Source organism: Canis lupus, chromosome 16 (assembly GCF_048164855.1).
Source record: "Canis lupus baileyi chromosome 16, mCanLup2.hap1, whole genome shotgun sequence".
NCBI classification, from domain to species: Eukaryota; Metazoa; Chordata; class Mammalia; order Carnivora; family Canidae; genus Canis; species Canis lupus.
In genome coordinates, this window is record NC_132853.1 from 54,191,420 (window position 1) to 54,207,803 (window position 16,384).

A 16,384-nucleotide genomic window follows, 5' to 3' on the forward strand; every position below is an offset into this window, starting at 1 on the left:
AGAAAGAGAGAACGGGATGAGGAGGAATATGGGCCTTGTAATTAAATCCATAATAAATTAATTGCACGGAAATTTGCACAAGAGAGTATTTTCCCCTTCCTTCTGAGCACATAGTTCGGCTACTTTAGAGCTAATGATAGACACTAGCAATCACCTAGGCCACTCACTTTACAGAACAGAAAATAAAATCCAGAGAGTCGAAGTGACTTTTCCAAGGTCACACAGCCCCTTACTAGCAAAACCTGGGGCAATACATTGAGCTCTTCTAACCCCGGGCCAGCACAGGTTCGGCTGCATGGGTGGTTTCAAAGATTTTATTTTGTAAGCGTGGAGTCCTTCTCTTTACCCCTGAAGTGAAGCTGTACAAGATATAAAACAGATCAAGGTGGTCCTCCTACGGAATTTGCAGTGGGGTGAGGCTCCCAGAGCCCCACCTGCTTTACCTTTTGAGTGTCTTCCGAGAGACCCTAAGGCTTCAGGAGACTGTAAAATTATAATACCAATCATAACGATCATAAGCCCTCAGGATAGGTCACTTTCCATAAGGTTCCAGGCCCTTCTCTGGGGGTTTTGCATGTATTAGCTCACCAGATCTCCAGAAAGCCCTGTGAGACCACATACCTATGGGGCTGCAGGTGCTTTGCAGAGCTTTGTCTTCTATACAACCTGGCAAACAGCATCTCTCGGAACCTGGGACCTTGATGTGGGATCTTTGCTAGCTGAGGGTGACTTCTTGCACACACACACCCTGTTCCCACCTGGATGTTCCTGTCCTAGCAACCCAGCTCATCGCCATTCTTTTCTACCCTTTTCATTTCACATCATGGTCCCCTTTCCCCAGGGGTGTGGAGAAGGCACGACTCCAGGTTGAGCAGCTTTTTAGGCTGGCAGAGCCCACAGGAAGCCTTGTGATCATATCCAAAAGCAAAATGGTGGCCTGTAGGTTGAATGCAGCCTGAAGATATATTCTGTTTGCATGCACAGCTGTTCCAGTTACTAGTTACTGCAAAACGAACTCCTTCCAAGCAGTCGTTTCATAATGCTTCGAGATTCTGTGGGTCCCGGGAATTGAGATGAAACACAGAAAGAATGGCTTGTTTCTGTTTCGTAATGTAAGAGATCTCAGCTGGGAAGACTGAAGACAGGTTTGGGGGGACAGGCAGAGGTGGGTGGGTATGGGTGGTGTGACTCAGCAGCAATTGGGGGCTGGAATCAGACTGGCTCACCTTCACCCCGGTGGTTAATGCTGGCTCTCAGCCAGAACTCCTATGTATGACTTTTCCATGTGGGGTAGTTTGGGCTTCCTCATGAGATGGCGGTCAACTGCCAAGATCAAGCATCCTAAGAGAACCAGACAGAAACTATATGATCCTTTATGACTGTATTGGTCTCGTAGGGCTGTCATAACAAACTACACAGAGTGTGACTCAACAGAAATTAATCCTCTCATAGTTTTGGAGGTTAGAAGTTCAAAATCAAGCTGTCAACCCAGTTGGTTCCTTCTGAGGCTGTGAGGGAGAAACTGTTCCATGCCCTCTCTTAGCTTCTGGTGGCCTCAGGCATCCCTCAGCTTGCAGATCCATCACCCTAATCCTCTGTCTTCCTCTGGCCCTCTTCTTGCTTCTCCACACTGTTTTCTATGCATATCTGTCTCTGTGTCCAATTTCCCCTCTTTATAAGGATGCCAATCACCTTCCATTAGAACCTACCTCATCTTCACTTGATCATCTGTAAAGACTCTACTTTTTATTTTTTATTTTATTTTATTTTTTATTTTTTTATTTTTATTTTTTTAAGACTCTACTTTTTAAAAGATTTTATTTATTTATTCATTAGAGACAGAGAGAAAGACAGAGAGAGAGAGAGAGAGGCAAAGACACAGGCAGAGGGAGAAGCAGGCCGCATGCAGGCAGCCCGATGTGGGACTTGATCCTGGGATCCTGGGACCACGGCCTAGGCCAAAGGCAGGCGCCAAACCGCTGAGCCACCCAGGGATCCCCTGTAAAGACTCTATTTTTAAAGAAGGTCCACATTCACGGGGCCTGGGGTTAGGATTCGGACATCCTTTGGGGTGATACAATTCATCCCGTAACAATGATCTTGGAAGTCACATAGCCTCACTTCTGCTGTAGTCCTATGCCCCTCCCACCCAGGTTCAAGGGGAGGGAACAGCAGCTCCACCTTTGGATGGATGGGTGTCAGAGTTACATTATAAGAGGAGCACGGGAGATGGGAGATCTGCAGCAATCATCCGGGTAAGAGATGACCTGCCCCAACAAAATGCTTACTATATATATGTGTGTGTGTATGTATGTATATATATATATATATATATATATATATATATATCCATATGGTTGCTAACATTTAGGAACAAGAAGACTCACATTAAATTTTTGCTTTTCTGGTTTCCGGTTCTTGGAGAATCAGAAAAGCCTGGAACACGGGGCTCCTACCCCACCTCGCCGCCTCCCAATGGCAGCAGTCAGGGAGAGCTGCCTCTGTCGGGAGGAAGCAGGCTCTGCAGCTGACCCACTTCCCAGGCCTCCCGTCTCTGAGGCCCAGTGTCAGTTGTCATCTCGTCACTGTGCATGGCTGTGTGTCCCTCACACTCCTGTGTGTCCTTGCTGGCTCGTCCCGTCGTCCTCTCACCCCGTCCAGGCTCTGCAGAGGAAGCCGCCTGGGGCAGGACCCCAGGAACTCCCCATCAGGTGAAGTGGTGATGTCGTGGCAGAAACCACTGCACCCCCCGGCCCCCCCAAGACCTAATAACAGAAGGCCACAGAAAGGAGCCGGCCTGTGATTCAGGGCCCAGCCTATGGAGGACGGGTCTAGGCAGGAGGACAAGGCCGGACAAGCACAGGCAGGGGGCTGATTACAGAGGGCAGGGCGAGGAGGGGCGGGGAGGGGAGCTGGAAAACTGAAAACAGATGTGGTCACATCGCTGGCCCCGCCCCCACAGTCCTGGCCCCGCCCCCAGATCGGTCCCGCCCCATGTAGGCCCCGCCCCCCACAGTCCTGGCCCCGCCCCCGCCAATTTCCTTCCAAGAAATGACGTGCGGGCCACTTCTGAGATGCCTTCTCTGACTTCCCACCATTCCCATCCGTTTTCTAGAGCCTTCCGGATCTTCCCGGCTATTGGCCAAATCCCTTTACAACACATGCCAAGTAAACAATCCAAGATTGCCAACTGTACGTCGGGGTCATCCCAGGAGCCTTGAACTAGAGCAATGATTTTCTCTGCAGAAGAGACCGGGGAGAGGAAGCAGTCCAGGACCGGGAGTCGGGGAAGAGGCTCTAGCCCCGGGTCTCATGCCCCTCTGCCCCCAGGAGCTCTCTCCAAGCTAACACACATAGCCCTTGGGCTGGGCCGGTCCCCAGGCATTGGGGGGTGCCCCTGGGGGCCCCTGGCCCTGTCATCTCAGGCAGGTTACTTGGCCTCTCTGTGTCCCAGCTCCTGCCTTTGTAAGACAGAATGAGGTAATCTATGCAAAGTGCTTGCGAAAGCGTTCTGCTAAGTGTGAGCTATTGCTCGCCTGTACCCCTGTCCTTGCAGCTACCCATGCATCTTCCATGGAGTGATGTGCTGTTGTGTCTCAGCAGAAGTTGGGGAATGTGGAGACTTGCCTTGTGAGGGCGCACAGTGCCCCCACGTACCAGGCACGGTGCCAGCCTCCCTCCCCCTCCAAAGAGCAGGCGGGTCCTGCCACTCCTTCTGCACTTGGCCGCAGGGGGACAGAGAGGCCCCCCTCCCTCCGAGTCCTGGTCACTAGCATCTGTGATTAATATTCTGCAGGTTGGTGTGGGTGAAGGTTTTCCTGACCTCAGGGAATGACTGTTACTTGGCTCTTTACTGAGAGGTGGAAACAATTGAAGAAGCGGGGAGGTTGGGGAGAAACAGGAAAACAAGCATCCCGCAGTTGCCAGTTGAATTCAGGGCTGGCTGGTGCTTTTCTACAGAAAGCGAAGACAGCTGTGGGCGGGGGCCGGAAGGGAGGCCCGAGGTCTGGGAGGTGCCTGGTCCTGGGATGCCGCCAGCCTGTGCGAGGCCTATTGAACCTAAGCCCTCCGAGATAAAAAAGACACACACTGGAGCTCCAAGGAGAGCTTCTGGCTCATTTCCCAGGGCTGCCATAACAAAGTGCTGTGCACTGGGCGGCAGAGACCAACAAAATTTTATTCTCTCTGGTCCTGGTGGCTGGAAGTCCAAAATCAAGGTGTTTGCAGGATCACACTTCCTCTGAAGTTTCTAGGAGAGGCTCCCTCCTTGCCTCCTGCAGCTCCTGGTGGCCCCTGCAGTCCTTGGCTTGTAGATGCACCACTGCCATCTCTGCATCTGTGCTCACATGGCCTTTTCTGTGTGTGTCTCTCCATGTCCTCTCTTCTTATAAGGACACCAGTCGTTGGATTTAGGGTTCCCCCACCCCCAATCCTGTATGACCTCATCTTGAATAATTGTATCTGCAAAGGGATGCCTGGGTGGCTCAGTGGTTGAGCATCTGCCTTTGGCCCAGGGCATGATCCTGGAGACCTGGGATCGAGTCCCACATTGGGCTCCCTGCATGGAGCCTGCTTCTCCCTCTGCTTCTCTCTCTCTCTGTGTCTCTCATGAATAAATAAATAAAATCTTTAAAAAAAAATTGTATGTGCAAAGACCCTACTTCTAAATAAGGTTACATTCTGAGGTTCCAGGTGGACGTGGATGTCAGGAGGACACGAGTCAAACCCACTACAGTACCCTTGACTCTCTTATCTGGGGGTCACGCCATAGAGGTTCTAGCAAATGTGGACTTGACTGGGAGGCGCTTTAGAACGGGTCAGCGAACTCTATTTGTTTTCATATGACCCATGTGCTGAGAGTGATTTGTACGTTTTTAAGTGATTCAGAAAAAATAAAAGCTAGAATGATACTACCTCACACATGAGAATGGTAGAAAGTTCTCATTTCAGTGTCCATAACTAAAACTTGATTGGAATGCAGCTACCCATTCATTTATGTATCATTTTTGGCTGCTTCCTTGCTAGGGCCGGGACCACATGGCCTGAAATATGTATCACCTGACCCTTTAGAGTTTGTCCACCTCTCCCCCCCCCCCACCCCCCCCATGAATGTGACTGTCCTGAAACAATGTTTCCTGCCTGGCCTGCATCCATCCAGAATGTGGAGGCCTCCCGGACCTCCAGGTGGGGCAGTGTCTGACCCCTGCTGAAGGCTGCTTGGTGGTTGGGTGGGGGGGGTTGGGGGCGTGTGCAGTGAAGCCAGGCAGACCTGGGGTCCAGTTCGGGCTCCGGCACTTACCTGGCAGGTCCCCTCACTTTTCCACATCAGGGTGTCCTTCTCTGGTAAAATGGGGAGGAGGTGAATTCCTGGGTCACGGGGCTGCTTTGAGGATTAACAGAGTGCAAAAGGCCTTCAGCACAAGGCGGGGCGTGGTATGTGGCCAACAAAGGTCAGCTGTTGTCATTGTATCGAGGCTCTGGCTGGCACAGGAGATTGCAGGCAACTGAACCTCAGAGACCTTTTAAATTCCCTGATACGCCAGAAAATCCCACCTCTTCTGGTGGAAGCTCCCAGCAGCCTATCTGGGTCTAATTCCATTCTTTATCAACATCGAGAAAAGCGTGAGAGAACTAACTGGGTATGAGAGTGGAACTTTACGTGGGGACATCACATCAGAAGACACACACGGGCCAGCCAGCACCCATGTGATCTTCGTGTCCACCTTGCTCTGGGCCCCCTAGGGAGGCTGGCCTGCCAGGATGGCATCCCAGTGCCCTCTGACTTCCCGCTGGGTTCGGGTCATGAGGAGCCCAGCTAGGAGACTGGGGGACGGAAGGACAGCCAGGCCCAGCTTGGGAGATGGTGCTTCCCTAGCTCCCCAGCGGCCCCCGGGGGGCCTCTCTCTCCATCCAGCCTTCTCAGTGACCTCCTCTTCCATCTGCCTCTTCAGGCCTGGGCGGGGTATGGCACCAGGTGTTCTTCATCCTGGGTCCCATGGTGCTCCTTGAGCTTCTCAGCGATTTACCACAACTTTATGACATTTTCCTCAAATGGTCCTGATCTGAGTGTATGATTGGTTTCCAGGATGACTGAGACACTCTGAGAGGCAGACTTCACCCTCCTCCCAGGAGGCCTCGCTGTCACCACTCACACATTTCTAAGATTCACAAGTTTTCTACTGATGCATTTTCCAGCTAGGATGAGTCCTGAGGCAGCTAGAACACTTTTTTTTTTCTTTTTTAAGATTTTATTTATTTATTCATAGAGACATACAGAAAGAGGCAGAGACACAGGCAGAGGGAGGAGCAGGGGCCCCACGGGGGACCCTATATGGGACTTGATCCCAGGACCCTGGGATCACACCCTGAGCTGAAGGCAGATGCTCAACCACTGAACCACCCGGGTGCCCCCCTAGTTTGTTAAGGGATTGGAAGTGGGGACAGATTGAGTCGGAATTGTGCCTAAAGCCAGAGGCTCTGGGATGATTCCACGTGAGTGTCACTGTATCTGTGAACAATGGCAGTGATCTCTTACATGTGGGGAGCTCTATACAGCTTACAAATTATGAATTTGTTCCCATGTAATCCTACTTCCGATGCCCTCACACCTTCCAGTGAGGGATACAGAGCTGTTTCTGGCATCCCCTATTTTTTCTGGAAAAGGACACTGAGGTTCCAAAAGGTTTCTATGTATGAGTACCCACATCTGGTATGGAGTTGGGATTTGAGCCAGGTGGCCAACTTAGCAAATAAAAGTAGAGGATGCCCAGTCAACAACTTTGAAGTTCAGATCGCAACAAATAATGTTCGTTAACTAACCCAAATTTTGGGTCACGTTTTATCTGGCGACCCTACCCAGTGTCACAGAAAATGGGTCAGTCTGGGGGAGTGGGAGTAGAGACGGGGGTGGGGAAAGCCCTCCTATACAAGGAGGATGTATTTCTTGTTTTCTTAGGCAACTGTTAACAAGACCTGCTCTGTCAGAACAGTCTAGATAGAGCAGCGTCCTCCAGACATCAGTGCATGTGTCCCAGAGCCATGGTGGGGGCACCTGGACAGAGGACAGCACTGACCTTTCAGTGTCAGGACAGAGGGTCTGAGACAAGAAGGATGAGCTTCCCTCTGAATCCAGGGTCACACTGTCCCACCCTGGTTGGGGTAGAATTGAGCAGCAAAAGATGCAACCCTGGAAGCAACCTGAAGCACTGGTTCTTCTGTGCCGCCCCCCTCATCCCAAATCACAGCTCGTATCCAGGAGGTGGTCCCTTCTGTTCTCCTGGACCTTCACCATGGCAGACTGAGGGCCCAGCTGCAGGAGTGGGGGGACCAGATGATTCAAAAACAAAATAAGAGGGGGCACTACTAATAATCACACCAGGACAAGAGGTGTAAAGCAGGACCTGTGGTGACCCTATGCATCTGCCACTTTCTCTGGGTCCCCCAGGAGCTGCTTCCAAGCCCTTCAACACCATGCTGCTGAGAGCAGTTGGAGCAGACGGGGAGGTGCAGCCCCGGGCCCTGAGCTGCGTGTGTAATGAAGGCCACGCGGAGGAGCCTTCCTGGTCAGTTCAGTCAGTCTGGTCCTACCCTGGGCTCATGTCCGTGCAACTGGCTTCCAGGGCAGTAAATTCCAGAAGGGTCACACCGAGGGTGCCACTGCCTCTAGATCCCTCCAGAGCAATGGATGATGTTCTCTGGGCTCTGAACCCTGTGTCATCTGGGGTAACTCCGGCCTTGGCTGAAACTCTAGCTAAGTAGTGATAAACCCCAACACAGAGAGCCTGGTGGCCTTGGGCGGTCAGTGTTGGGAGCTAAGTGAGCCAAACTCTAGTCATTCATTTCCATTCCTGTATCACTGCTTGACTTCTGAGCACTTGGCTCAATAGAGTCCAAGTGGGACGTGCTAAGGTCTCCTGGATTCCCTAGGGCCTGTCAGGGCCAGCACTGGAGATGGGGGGTTGTGGTACGTGCTGGGAGTCTTGGAGTAGGTGGTGGGGCAGTCCATCTTGGGTCAGATGGAGCCAATTGGCTTGATGAACCTGGAGCTGACTGCGTAGGCCCATCCAAGTCTCTTTTCCCTCCTACCTTCCTACACTGCACCTTAACCACTTCACAACCCATCACCCACAGAGCCACTGCCTCAGTGTCTCTTTCCTGCCAGAAGCTAGGACTGAAAAAGGAAAAAGTAGCCACTTTCTCCACCTGTTGACTGTAGCCAAGCCTCATGGTCAAAGGCTTTGCCAGAAAGATCAGGAGGTTAAAAAAAAAAAGTAGCTCTGATAATTCTGGACAGAGGAGCTGGGTTGGGGGACTTGTCCGAGGGTGGGGGATGGTACATCTCTGGAGGTCACCTCTGTCAAAGAGGTTATTTCCCTACACTTCATTCCAGGAGTCTGAAAAGTCCGAAGAGTCACGAGTTGAACCCATTCCACAGATGAGGTAGCAGAGGCTGGTAAAGGTGGAGCTCAAGTTCAAGTTGAAATTGAAATTTGTGGGAACCCTGTGTTCTCTTTGGTTAATCTCCCCAATCCAAAGTAGTTTTCCCAGCTAGTCACTCTGGAAGCTCTAAGAAAAGAAAATTCACTGGATTCTGAGAGGCCTTTCCTGATGTTTCTCAGGTGAGGTTACCTGGCAAGGAGTACTGTGTATGATCCAAAACTCACACCATATCTCCTTGGCTTTGGAAAGCACCTTCCCTCCCCTCCTCCCTTCCTTCGTGGCTGATTGACTTTTCTCATTTTGGGGTTGGGGGTGGGCACTGTTTTTGGCAACGGAGCTAGAGGCAGCCGGAGGCCACACTCCCCCGCTGCGGTGTCTGGGATTAGAAAGGAATGAGGAAGAACCCTGGAATTAAAGATTACGAGGAGTTGTCTTCTGTGTCTAGAACAAATGCGCCACCAGGAAGACATGCTTTTTGGTGTTCAGCCCTCTTCCTTTCAAATCCCATTATTTTCTTTGATCCTTTCATCAGTCAAATTGCCGGTAAGTCAATTGTTTCCCCTGAGAAAATTAAGAGGCACTTAGTTTGCCAGTGACTGTTCTAGAACGATCAGAATCCGCTCTTCTGACTCCAGGTTGTGGAATGCCTTCTGCTTTAGGACGCTTTGCCCCAAACAGCCTCAAATTGGAGGAGTGGAGTGGAGTGGAGTGGAGTTGCATCTAACGTGGGGTTGGGCTCCAAATTATGTGTAAGATGAAGACTATGTGTAGTCCAAATTACCCTTGAAAATCACCTTGAAGATTGGTCATAAAGTTCAGTGTGGGGACACCCGGGTGGCTCGGTGGTTGAGTGACTGCCTTTGGTTTAGGTCATGATCTCGGGGTCCCGGGATCGAGTCCCACATTGGGTTCCCTGCAAGGAGCTTGCTTCTCCCTCTGCCTGTGTCTCTGCCTCTCTCTCTGTGTCTCTTATGAATAAACAAATAAAATCTAAAAAAAAGAAAGTTCAGCGTGCACGGTTTGTACTGTCACATATGCAGAAGCTCTCCCACTTAGCCAGCTAGCCATATTGATTGATTCCTTATTTTTTCTCTGGCAAACACGAAGATGTCCATGGTCCTCTGAATTCTGAAGGCTAATAATGGGCTGCTTTCTGGGATGCCCACCTACTTCTGTTCCTACTGGATCAAGTTGTATGTTTACAAAGAATCAATGATCACCCTTTGCAAACTTGTTTATGCCAGTTGTACTTTTTATAGTAATTACGTAATTTCATCACATATGACGTAATGGGTGCGAGTGCAAAAGAATAGTTACTTCTTTGAAAATCCCACTGAATGCCTTGGTAAGAGAAAATGGCAAAAATGAAAGAGGGTGTTTTATCAGTGGTGGACAAGCACTGTAGAAAAATTAGGGAAAGAATAATAAAATCTGGCACTCTGCTTTTATATCAATCCATGATTTCTACCAGAGATTCCCTGTAGTTGCCTGCGTATCTCCGCACTGGCTGGGGGGGGGGGGGGGGGGGCATCGTTTTGTCCTGTGAGTGACTGTTACTGATGGATCTGTGAAGAGTTGTCGCTTCTTCAGTTTGCTTGCTTTTCACTGGTTAAAAGGCAGCAGCGACTTCTGAGCTCCCTACACGTGGAACTGGAAACTGCAAGTCCTCGATTTGCAATTTCTGTAAATTTTTTGCTTTATTTTAAAGAAATAGACTAGAATCCACTGGCGATGCTTGATGGATGTGATTTATGTAAAAAAAAAAAAAAGGCAATAAAAACCGTAGATATGGAGCCCATTCTTGAAAAAAGAAAAATGCAGGGGACCTGGGTGGCTCAGTTGGTTGAGTGTCTCACTCTTGGTTTCGGCTCAGGTCGTGATCTCAGGGTGGTGGGATCAAGCCCCACTTCTTGCTGCGTGCTCGCATGGAGTCTCCTTGGGATTCTCTCTCCCTCTGTTTCTCCCCCCACTCGTTCTCCCTCTCAAATAAATAAATAAAATCTCAAAAAAAAAAAAAAAAAAGGAAAATGCTATGACCCCACCCCCTAAAAAAGAAAGAAAATGCTATAACCCAACATTAACATTGGTGAATGAATTTACATTTGTGTTTTAAGAAAAAATCATGTAGAAGGGTGTATATAGGTAGATCTTAAATTCCCTGCTTTCATTGTTTTGGTTAGTTGGGTAACCTCTGTAGGGATGTTGGATCACCCCACATGGCAACGTAGACTATAGAAAATAAGCGTACTCATCGAGTGGCATTACTTGAACTATCAACATCATCTTTCCTTCGTCCCCTTTCTATTTGAATCGAACTGTATGTGAGAGAAATGTGGGATCGTGTGATACCCCTGTGCTCATACACTCCGCGATTCAAGCCATCACTCTCAACCCTGGTGGACTAACCAGGTTAGATCCACCGAGCACCACGGTGGCTCTTATCACATCCACATTAGGGTCTGCGGTGCTGGAATTGTAGGAATGAAGATGAACGCGGGCAAGGAACTTGCCTTAAAGTATCACAGAGGCAGCATACGTCTCTAGAGCCAGACCGCTTTAGTACAAACCCCGGCGTTTCCAATCCTCAAGGGCAACCCACTTAAATCGTCCCCTGATCCAGTTTCCCTCCTGAAGGCGCTGTCGTAGGATTCCCGGAGTTAATCAATGTAAAGTGGTAGGAACGGTGTCTGGCAGAGGGTGAATGGCACACGAGTGTCAGCTATCGTTATTAATCATTGCCATTTTGCCTCCAATTTGTTGCACTCCGAGTGGCTCTTATCCTAAAAGCGTAAAATAAATAAAATAGCGCGCTGCATTTGAAGGCACGGATGTCCACTCACCTATGAATTAAGAAGGCAAGTAAGTTGGGCCCTCGTCTCTGCAAAAACACAGGATGGCTAACAGTGCACGCTGGAGGATTGCTTCAGTTTAATAGATTCAGATTCAGATTGCTTGAGTTTAATATGAGATAGCGGCCCCCACTTACCTTCCAAGGAGGAGAAGAATAAATGTTGCTTCAGAACTCCAAAAAAAAAAAAAAAAAGTTTATTTATAAAATACTGACAGGTTTGACAGGCCATGGGACATCTCGTGGTATATATTTCAAATCAATTTCTTTCTTACCTTTCATTTAAAAAATAAACCCGCTAACAAGCTATATGACATATAGATATATATTTTTTTCTTACAGATAGACACCTGCCACAATGAATAGTCTCCCCATAATTTTTCATTATATCTTTTAAATCAAAAAATAAAGATTTGTGTTGGTTTTTGTTTTTGGAGTCTATATGTGTAAAGAAAGGTAACACGTTTAAATGCTTTTGGTTATTCTTACGGAAACAGAGAGAAGGGGGTGGTCCCAAGAGGGCATCTGTGCTCCGGGTGGTGGCCAGGGTTGCCACTGGGCAGGACCATACAGAGGCACTCGGATGGGGCAGCTGCTGCTGGGGCCGGGGGCGGGGGACCCCTCGCTCCGGTCCTCCAGCCCCTCACACCATGTGCACCGTGGGGAGGGGAGGGAAGCCCCTGCCCAGAGTGGGCTCTGGGAGGCTCTGGCACCTTTAAAAGCTCTGCCCAGGGAGGAGGTGTGGGCAGAGACGGAAGGCCTCGCGGGGCGGCGGTGCTCTGGGCGGGGCAGCCACACAAGTGTCATTTCTTCTGAGTCACGGCAGTGTCAGGTGAGGGGACGGGCCCGGCCAGCTGGGTGTGCAAGTTCCCTGGGGCCCCGGGAGAAAGGTGCTTCTGGAACCAGCCTGGGCGCGGGGCCGCTGTGCCCACGGGGAGCGAGGCCACGAGGGGGAAGGGCAGTGCTGGGCGCCACAGCTGCCTGCCAGGTGCAACCCCAGCTCTCCCGAGGGCACGCTGAAGCAGAGCCACCTGGCACAGGTGTCCTGCTGTGGACCTGCTTCAGGTGGCCACGCAGACAAGGGCCCCGGCATCATCGGCCCAGGAAACCCAAGGGCAGGGAGGGCCCTGGAGCCCGCGGGCAGCGTCCAGCACATCCTTCCCATGCGCCCAGATGTGTGTGGTCAGGGGTCGGGAGCCCCGGCTGCCCCGGCAGATACGTAAACGAGGGCAGAGGTGTCCTCCTTAGAAGTCTGGAGCTCCCTGGCTGGAGACCCGGCCTCCAGGCATGGCTGGGTGGCGGGGCGACATCGTCGGGGGCGGATACGGACTAAGGGCTGGACTTTCTCCTCGGGCCCGGCCTGCCTTCGGGGTGTGCAGTGTCCTCGCCCCCCAGAGACAACAGGTCCCAGCTGCCTTCCAGGTGGAGTGGCCCCGGCCGCCCGGGGCCTCACCAGGGACAACTCCAGTCATCGGAAGGAACTGCAAGCCTCTTCGCGAACGCACACCCAGATGTGTGTTCGATGCACGTGTGTGTGTGTGGGCGCGCATGTGTGTGAGCACAGTGCCAAGTGTGCACGGGTGTGTCAGCGTGGGTGTGAATGAGCCTGTGGGGAGGGGGAGGGGCACATCTCAGTGCCCCCAGGCGATCCATGGAAGTCGAAGGAGATCTGGCCTCGTGGGCAGTACACGCACACGCACACGCACACACACACACGGGTTGCTTCACTCGCCCCACTTCCCCCCCCCAACCCCCCCCCCCCAGAGTCCTCACTGGGCTGGGCTCAATTTCATCCCCAAATGCAAACTGGGAACTTCCATAAATGGTGAAACACACAGCAGATAAGGGAAAGGATGAAGTTGTTAAAAAAAAAAAAAGATGAGATGAAAAGCGTGAGATCACACAAGGTGGGGGGGGGGGTGCGCAGCAGATGTGCTGCCATGGAGACGCCAGCTGTGTGCAGGGCAGGCCGGGCCAGGGTGCTTCCCTCCCCAGAGCCCCTTTGTGGAAAAGCCCATGTGTGGGCTGGGGCTGCGGAGACCTCGACCAGCAACCCCCAGAGGCTGAGCGTCCCGGGAGGTGTGCCCTGCCCTCGGGCCCCTGGCCCTGCTCCCATCCCCCTCAGCTGATGTGGGGGTGCTGTGGGGCCAGGTGCGGACCCTCGCTTTCCCGGGCTTGCCTCCCAGATCCTCCTCTCAGGCCTCCCCTAACTGTTCCCCTCACACGGAGATGGGGCCCGTGTGCGGCACCCCCAGAGAGCCCTGTCCCCCGAAGGGGCCCCACGCTGAACTGAACGTGTCCCTGCAGGACCCTCTTCTCTCCCAGGGGCGGCCGTCCACCCCAAACTGTGGGGCAGGACCAGCCAGGGGCACTCAGAGAATCCGACAGAGAGGTTCTTCCCTTGATCCCTTCATCCGGGGGCTGGAGGGAAGGTTCAGGCCACTCCAAGTGGCTTTTTTTAAAGAACATTCCTTGGAGCAGATTGTGTGTAAAAGCCTTGCTTCCCGTCAGCTATTCTTGTCCTTGGTCCCATCTGACCTGCTCCTCCCGGCCTGGCTGTGCATCTCAGGAGCTGTGTCCAGTTTGGACGGGGCTCCTCCTTGCTCCGAGCCCTGGCGAGGCTGAGCAGAGCCTGGAAGACGTGGCTGGGGGGTTGACTCTTTGCAAACCGGGCGCCGGGCCGACTGGGCAAATGCTGGGAGCTCTGGCCTCTAGACCAGGGGCTTGGCCCACCCCTCTGGGCTTCGGCACCCCTGTGCTTGGCAGGGGCCGGGGGGGGGGGGCGTGTTTTAGACATGGATCGCTCTGGGTTGAAAGGAAGAGGGACACACCTCTGGACGTGAGTGTCCCGTGTGGCTAGGACCCAAAGGGATTTCTCCTGGAGAGGATCCCTAGACCCTCCTCCTTGCAAATGCTGGCGGGGGCGGGGGGGGGGGGGGCGGCGCTTGTGTGTGAGTCTCGGGAGGAGGGGGTCTATCCAGGGACAGGGGTGTGTCTGCCTAGATGGCCCCTGCCTAGCTCTCCAGTCCCACTGAACTTCCTTGTCTAAGCTGCTTCCTTTACGGAGGATGCAGGAGGAACCTAAATTCGAAGAAAGAGGGAAGCCAAGCTTCTTTCTTACATTCTTGACTTTCTGCATTAGGGCCCAGTTATCCCGGTGATGCCTGGCCAGTGCCCTGTCCCTCTGCTCTCCCGAGGTGCTGTGGGGGGGCTCTTCCTTGGATTCACAATGAAAACAGTTTGTAAGAAACAAAGAGCTAGCTATGCAGACTCTCACCCCTTCCTTATTTTCCTTTCTCTAAATAAACCAAGTGTTTGGTGGAGACGTTGAGCCAGGGAGGGGACAGGACAGCAGAGCAGAGGGGACAGAGGAGCAGGCCAGGGGGCCGTCCGAGGCCTGCCAGTGATGCACGCGGAGGGGTGGGGGGTGTGGAGAGAGTAGGTGAGCTTGCCCCCTAGGGATGCCCAGCCTTGCACGCCACCAGCCAGCAATGGGCCTGGGGCCCCAGTGCACGTGGAAGGGGCAGCTGTCAGGACTTCCAGAAGCTTCTGGTCCCCTCAGCCACGCTGCCTCGCAGCTCTCCAGGCCTCTGCTTTCTCGCCGCCCCCCTGCTCTCCCAGGCCCCCCGACCCTGCACCGTTCGCAAAGGGAGCGGCAGACCCCACAATCTGGAGCCGACCAGGCGCCGGCCACACACGGCCTCCCTCGTGGCTTCCTTCTCGTCCTTCTCAACACCGGCTCTGCTGGCCCTGGAATCTCTGGAAAAATAAACTCAGGAGGTGAAAAGTTGACTTGGTTTCTTGGTGTTTTTGTTTTCTGGCAGGCAGTGCGGGGAGGGGTGGGTGGGGGGCGGTTGGTGCTGTTTTTTTTCTCTCTTCTCCCCCTTCCGACGAGGACGACGTCAAACAAACGAGGAAAATCCTGCTATAGGAGCCCGGGAGCCAGGGGTGAGGCTGCTGGGGGGGCGGTAGAGGGTGCTCTGCTGGCTCGGGGGGTTCGGGGGGTTCTGGGGCGTTGGGGTCCGACTGGCCTTGGGCCGGAAGAGGCTGCCCTGCTGGGCGCTGCTGCTGTTGGCCACGGTGGCGTGGTCCGGCTCGCCAGAGTCGCTCTCCGTGTAGCTGTAGGCCTGGGCCCGCGAGATGCCCTTCTGCTGCCGCCGCCACGAGTTGTAGTACGTGGGGTCGCTGATGTAGTGGTTGACAAAGGAGTGGGCCTTCTGGTGGGTGGGGTCGGCCTCGTACTCACTGTCGCTTCCCTGGGGGGATGGAGAACCGGGGAGTCAGGGGCCCGGCGGGGCCAGGTCAGGGTGCTCAGGGCTGGAAGGCCCCGGGCGCCCCCGTATGAATCTCCCAGGCCCCTGGACAGGAGAGGGTGGCCACCGCTGCGCCCTCACCGCCAAGGGGGGCCCGACGCCCCGGCATGCCCACCTTCCCTGCCCTTCGGAGCACGTCGCGGAGACAGACCAAGCGTCCACTGTGGTGTTGCCCCCACCTGCAGGCCCCGAATGGGGATCCCTTCGATTGAAGGGAAATTCACAGAACATAAAGCTGTTTTAAAGTGTGAGGTTCAGTGGCTTTGGGTACATTCAGCCCGCCCCAGGTGACCACCCACCCGCTTTCTACTTCTGTGGATCTACCTTCCCTGGACATTTCCTACGGGGGAGGGGGGTGGGATCACAGAGCATGTGGCTTGTGGGTCTGGCCTCTTTCACTTAGCATAATGTTTTCGGGATGGAATTCATCATGCCTCTTCATTTTCTATGTTTCCGACGCTCGGACACGTGGCGCCTTTGCTGAGTCTGCAGGGGCGATGGCTCCCGGGGCTGGTCAGTCCTGGCAGCCAGCGGATGCCCTTTCGGAGTGACTCCTCCTCCCCTGCCCCTCGGCATCCCAGGGCCAGGTACCAGACACCTAGGGACGGCCCCTCTCAACCCCAGGGCCCACTGAACGTACTCAAGCAAACCTAAGCCTGCTCCTGCGTTAAAGGCTCCTGCCCACGTGTCCCTTCTGCTCCCTCTGCCTCCTGGGGACCTGGAGGTCCCACGAAGGTGGGACGAAGCAGCCACGAGGGTGCTTCCCTGAACGTCCCTACAGGGT

At 53.2% G+C, this 16,384-nt stretch overlaps 1 protein-coding gene across 2 annotated transcripts in view; it reads right to left on the reverse strand.

The window, feature by feature from the left end:
* Positions 1–11,462: 11,462 nt before the first annotated feature.
* The window catches only part of SDK2 (sidekick cell adhesion molecule 2), a 256,823-nt gene continuing 251,901 nt past the window's right edge, over positions 11,463–16,384 (reverse strand). For both annotated transcript variants that reach the window (XM_072781426.1, XM_072781425.1), the window contains one exon: positions 11,463–15,543. In XM_072781426.1, the coding sequence (XP_072637527.1) occupies positions 15,190–15,543 (354 nt within the window). In that variant the 3' untranslated portion in view covers positions 11,463–15,189. The remainder of the gene's footprint in view (positions 15,544–16,384) is intronic.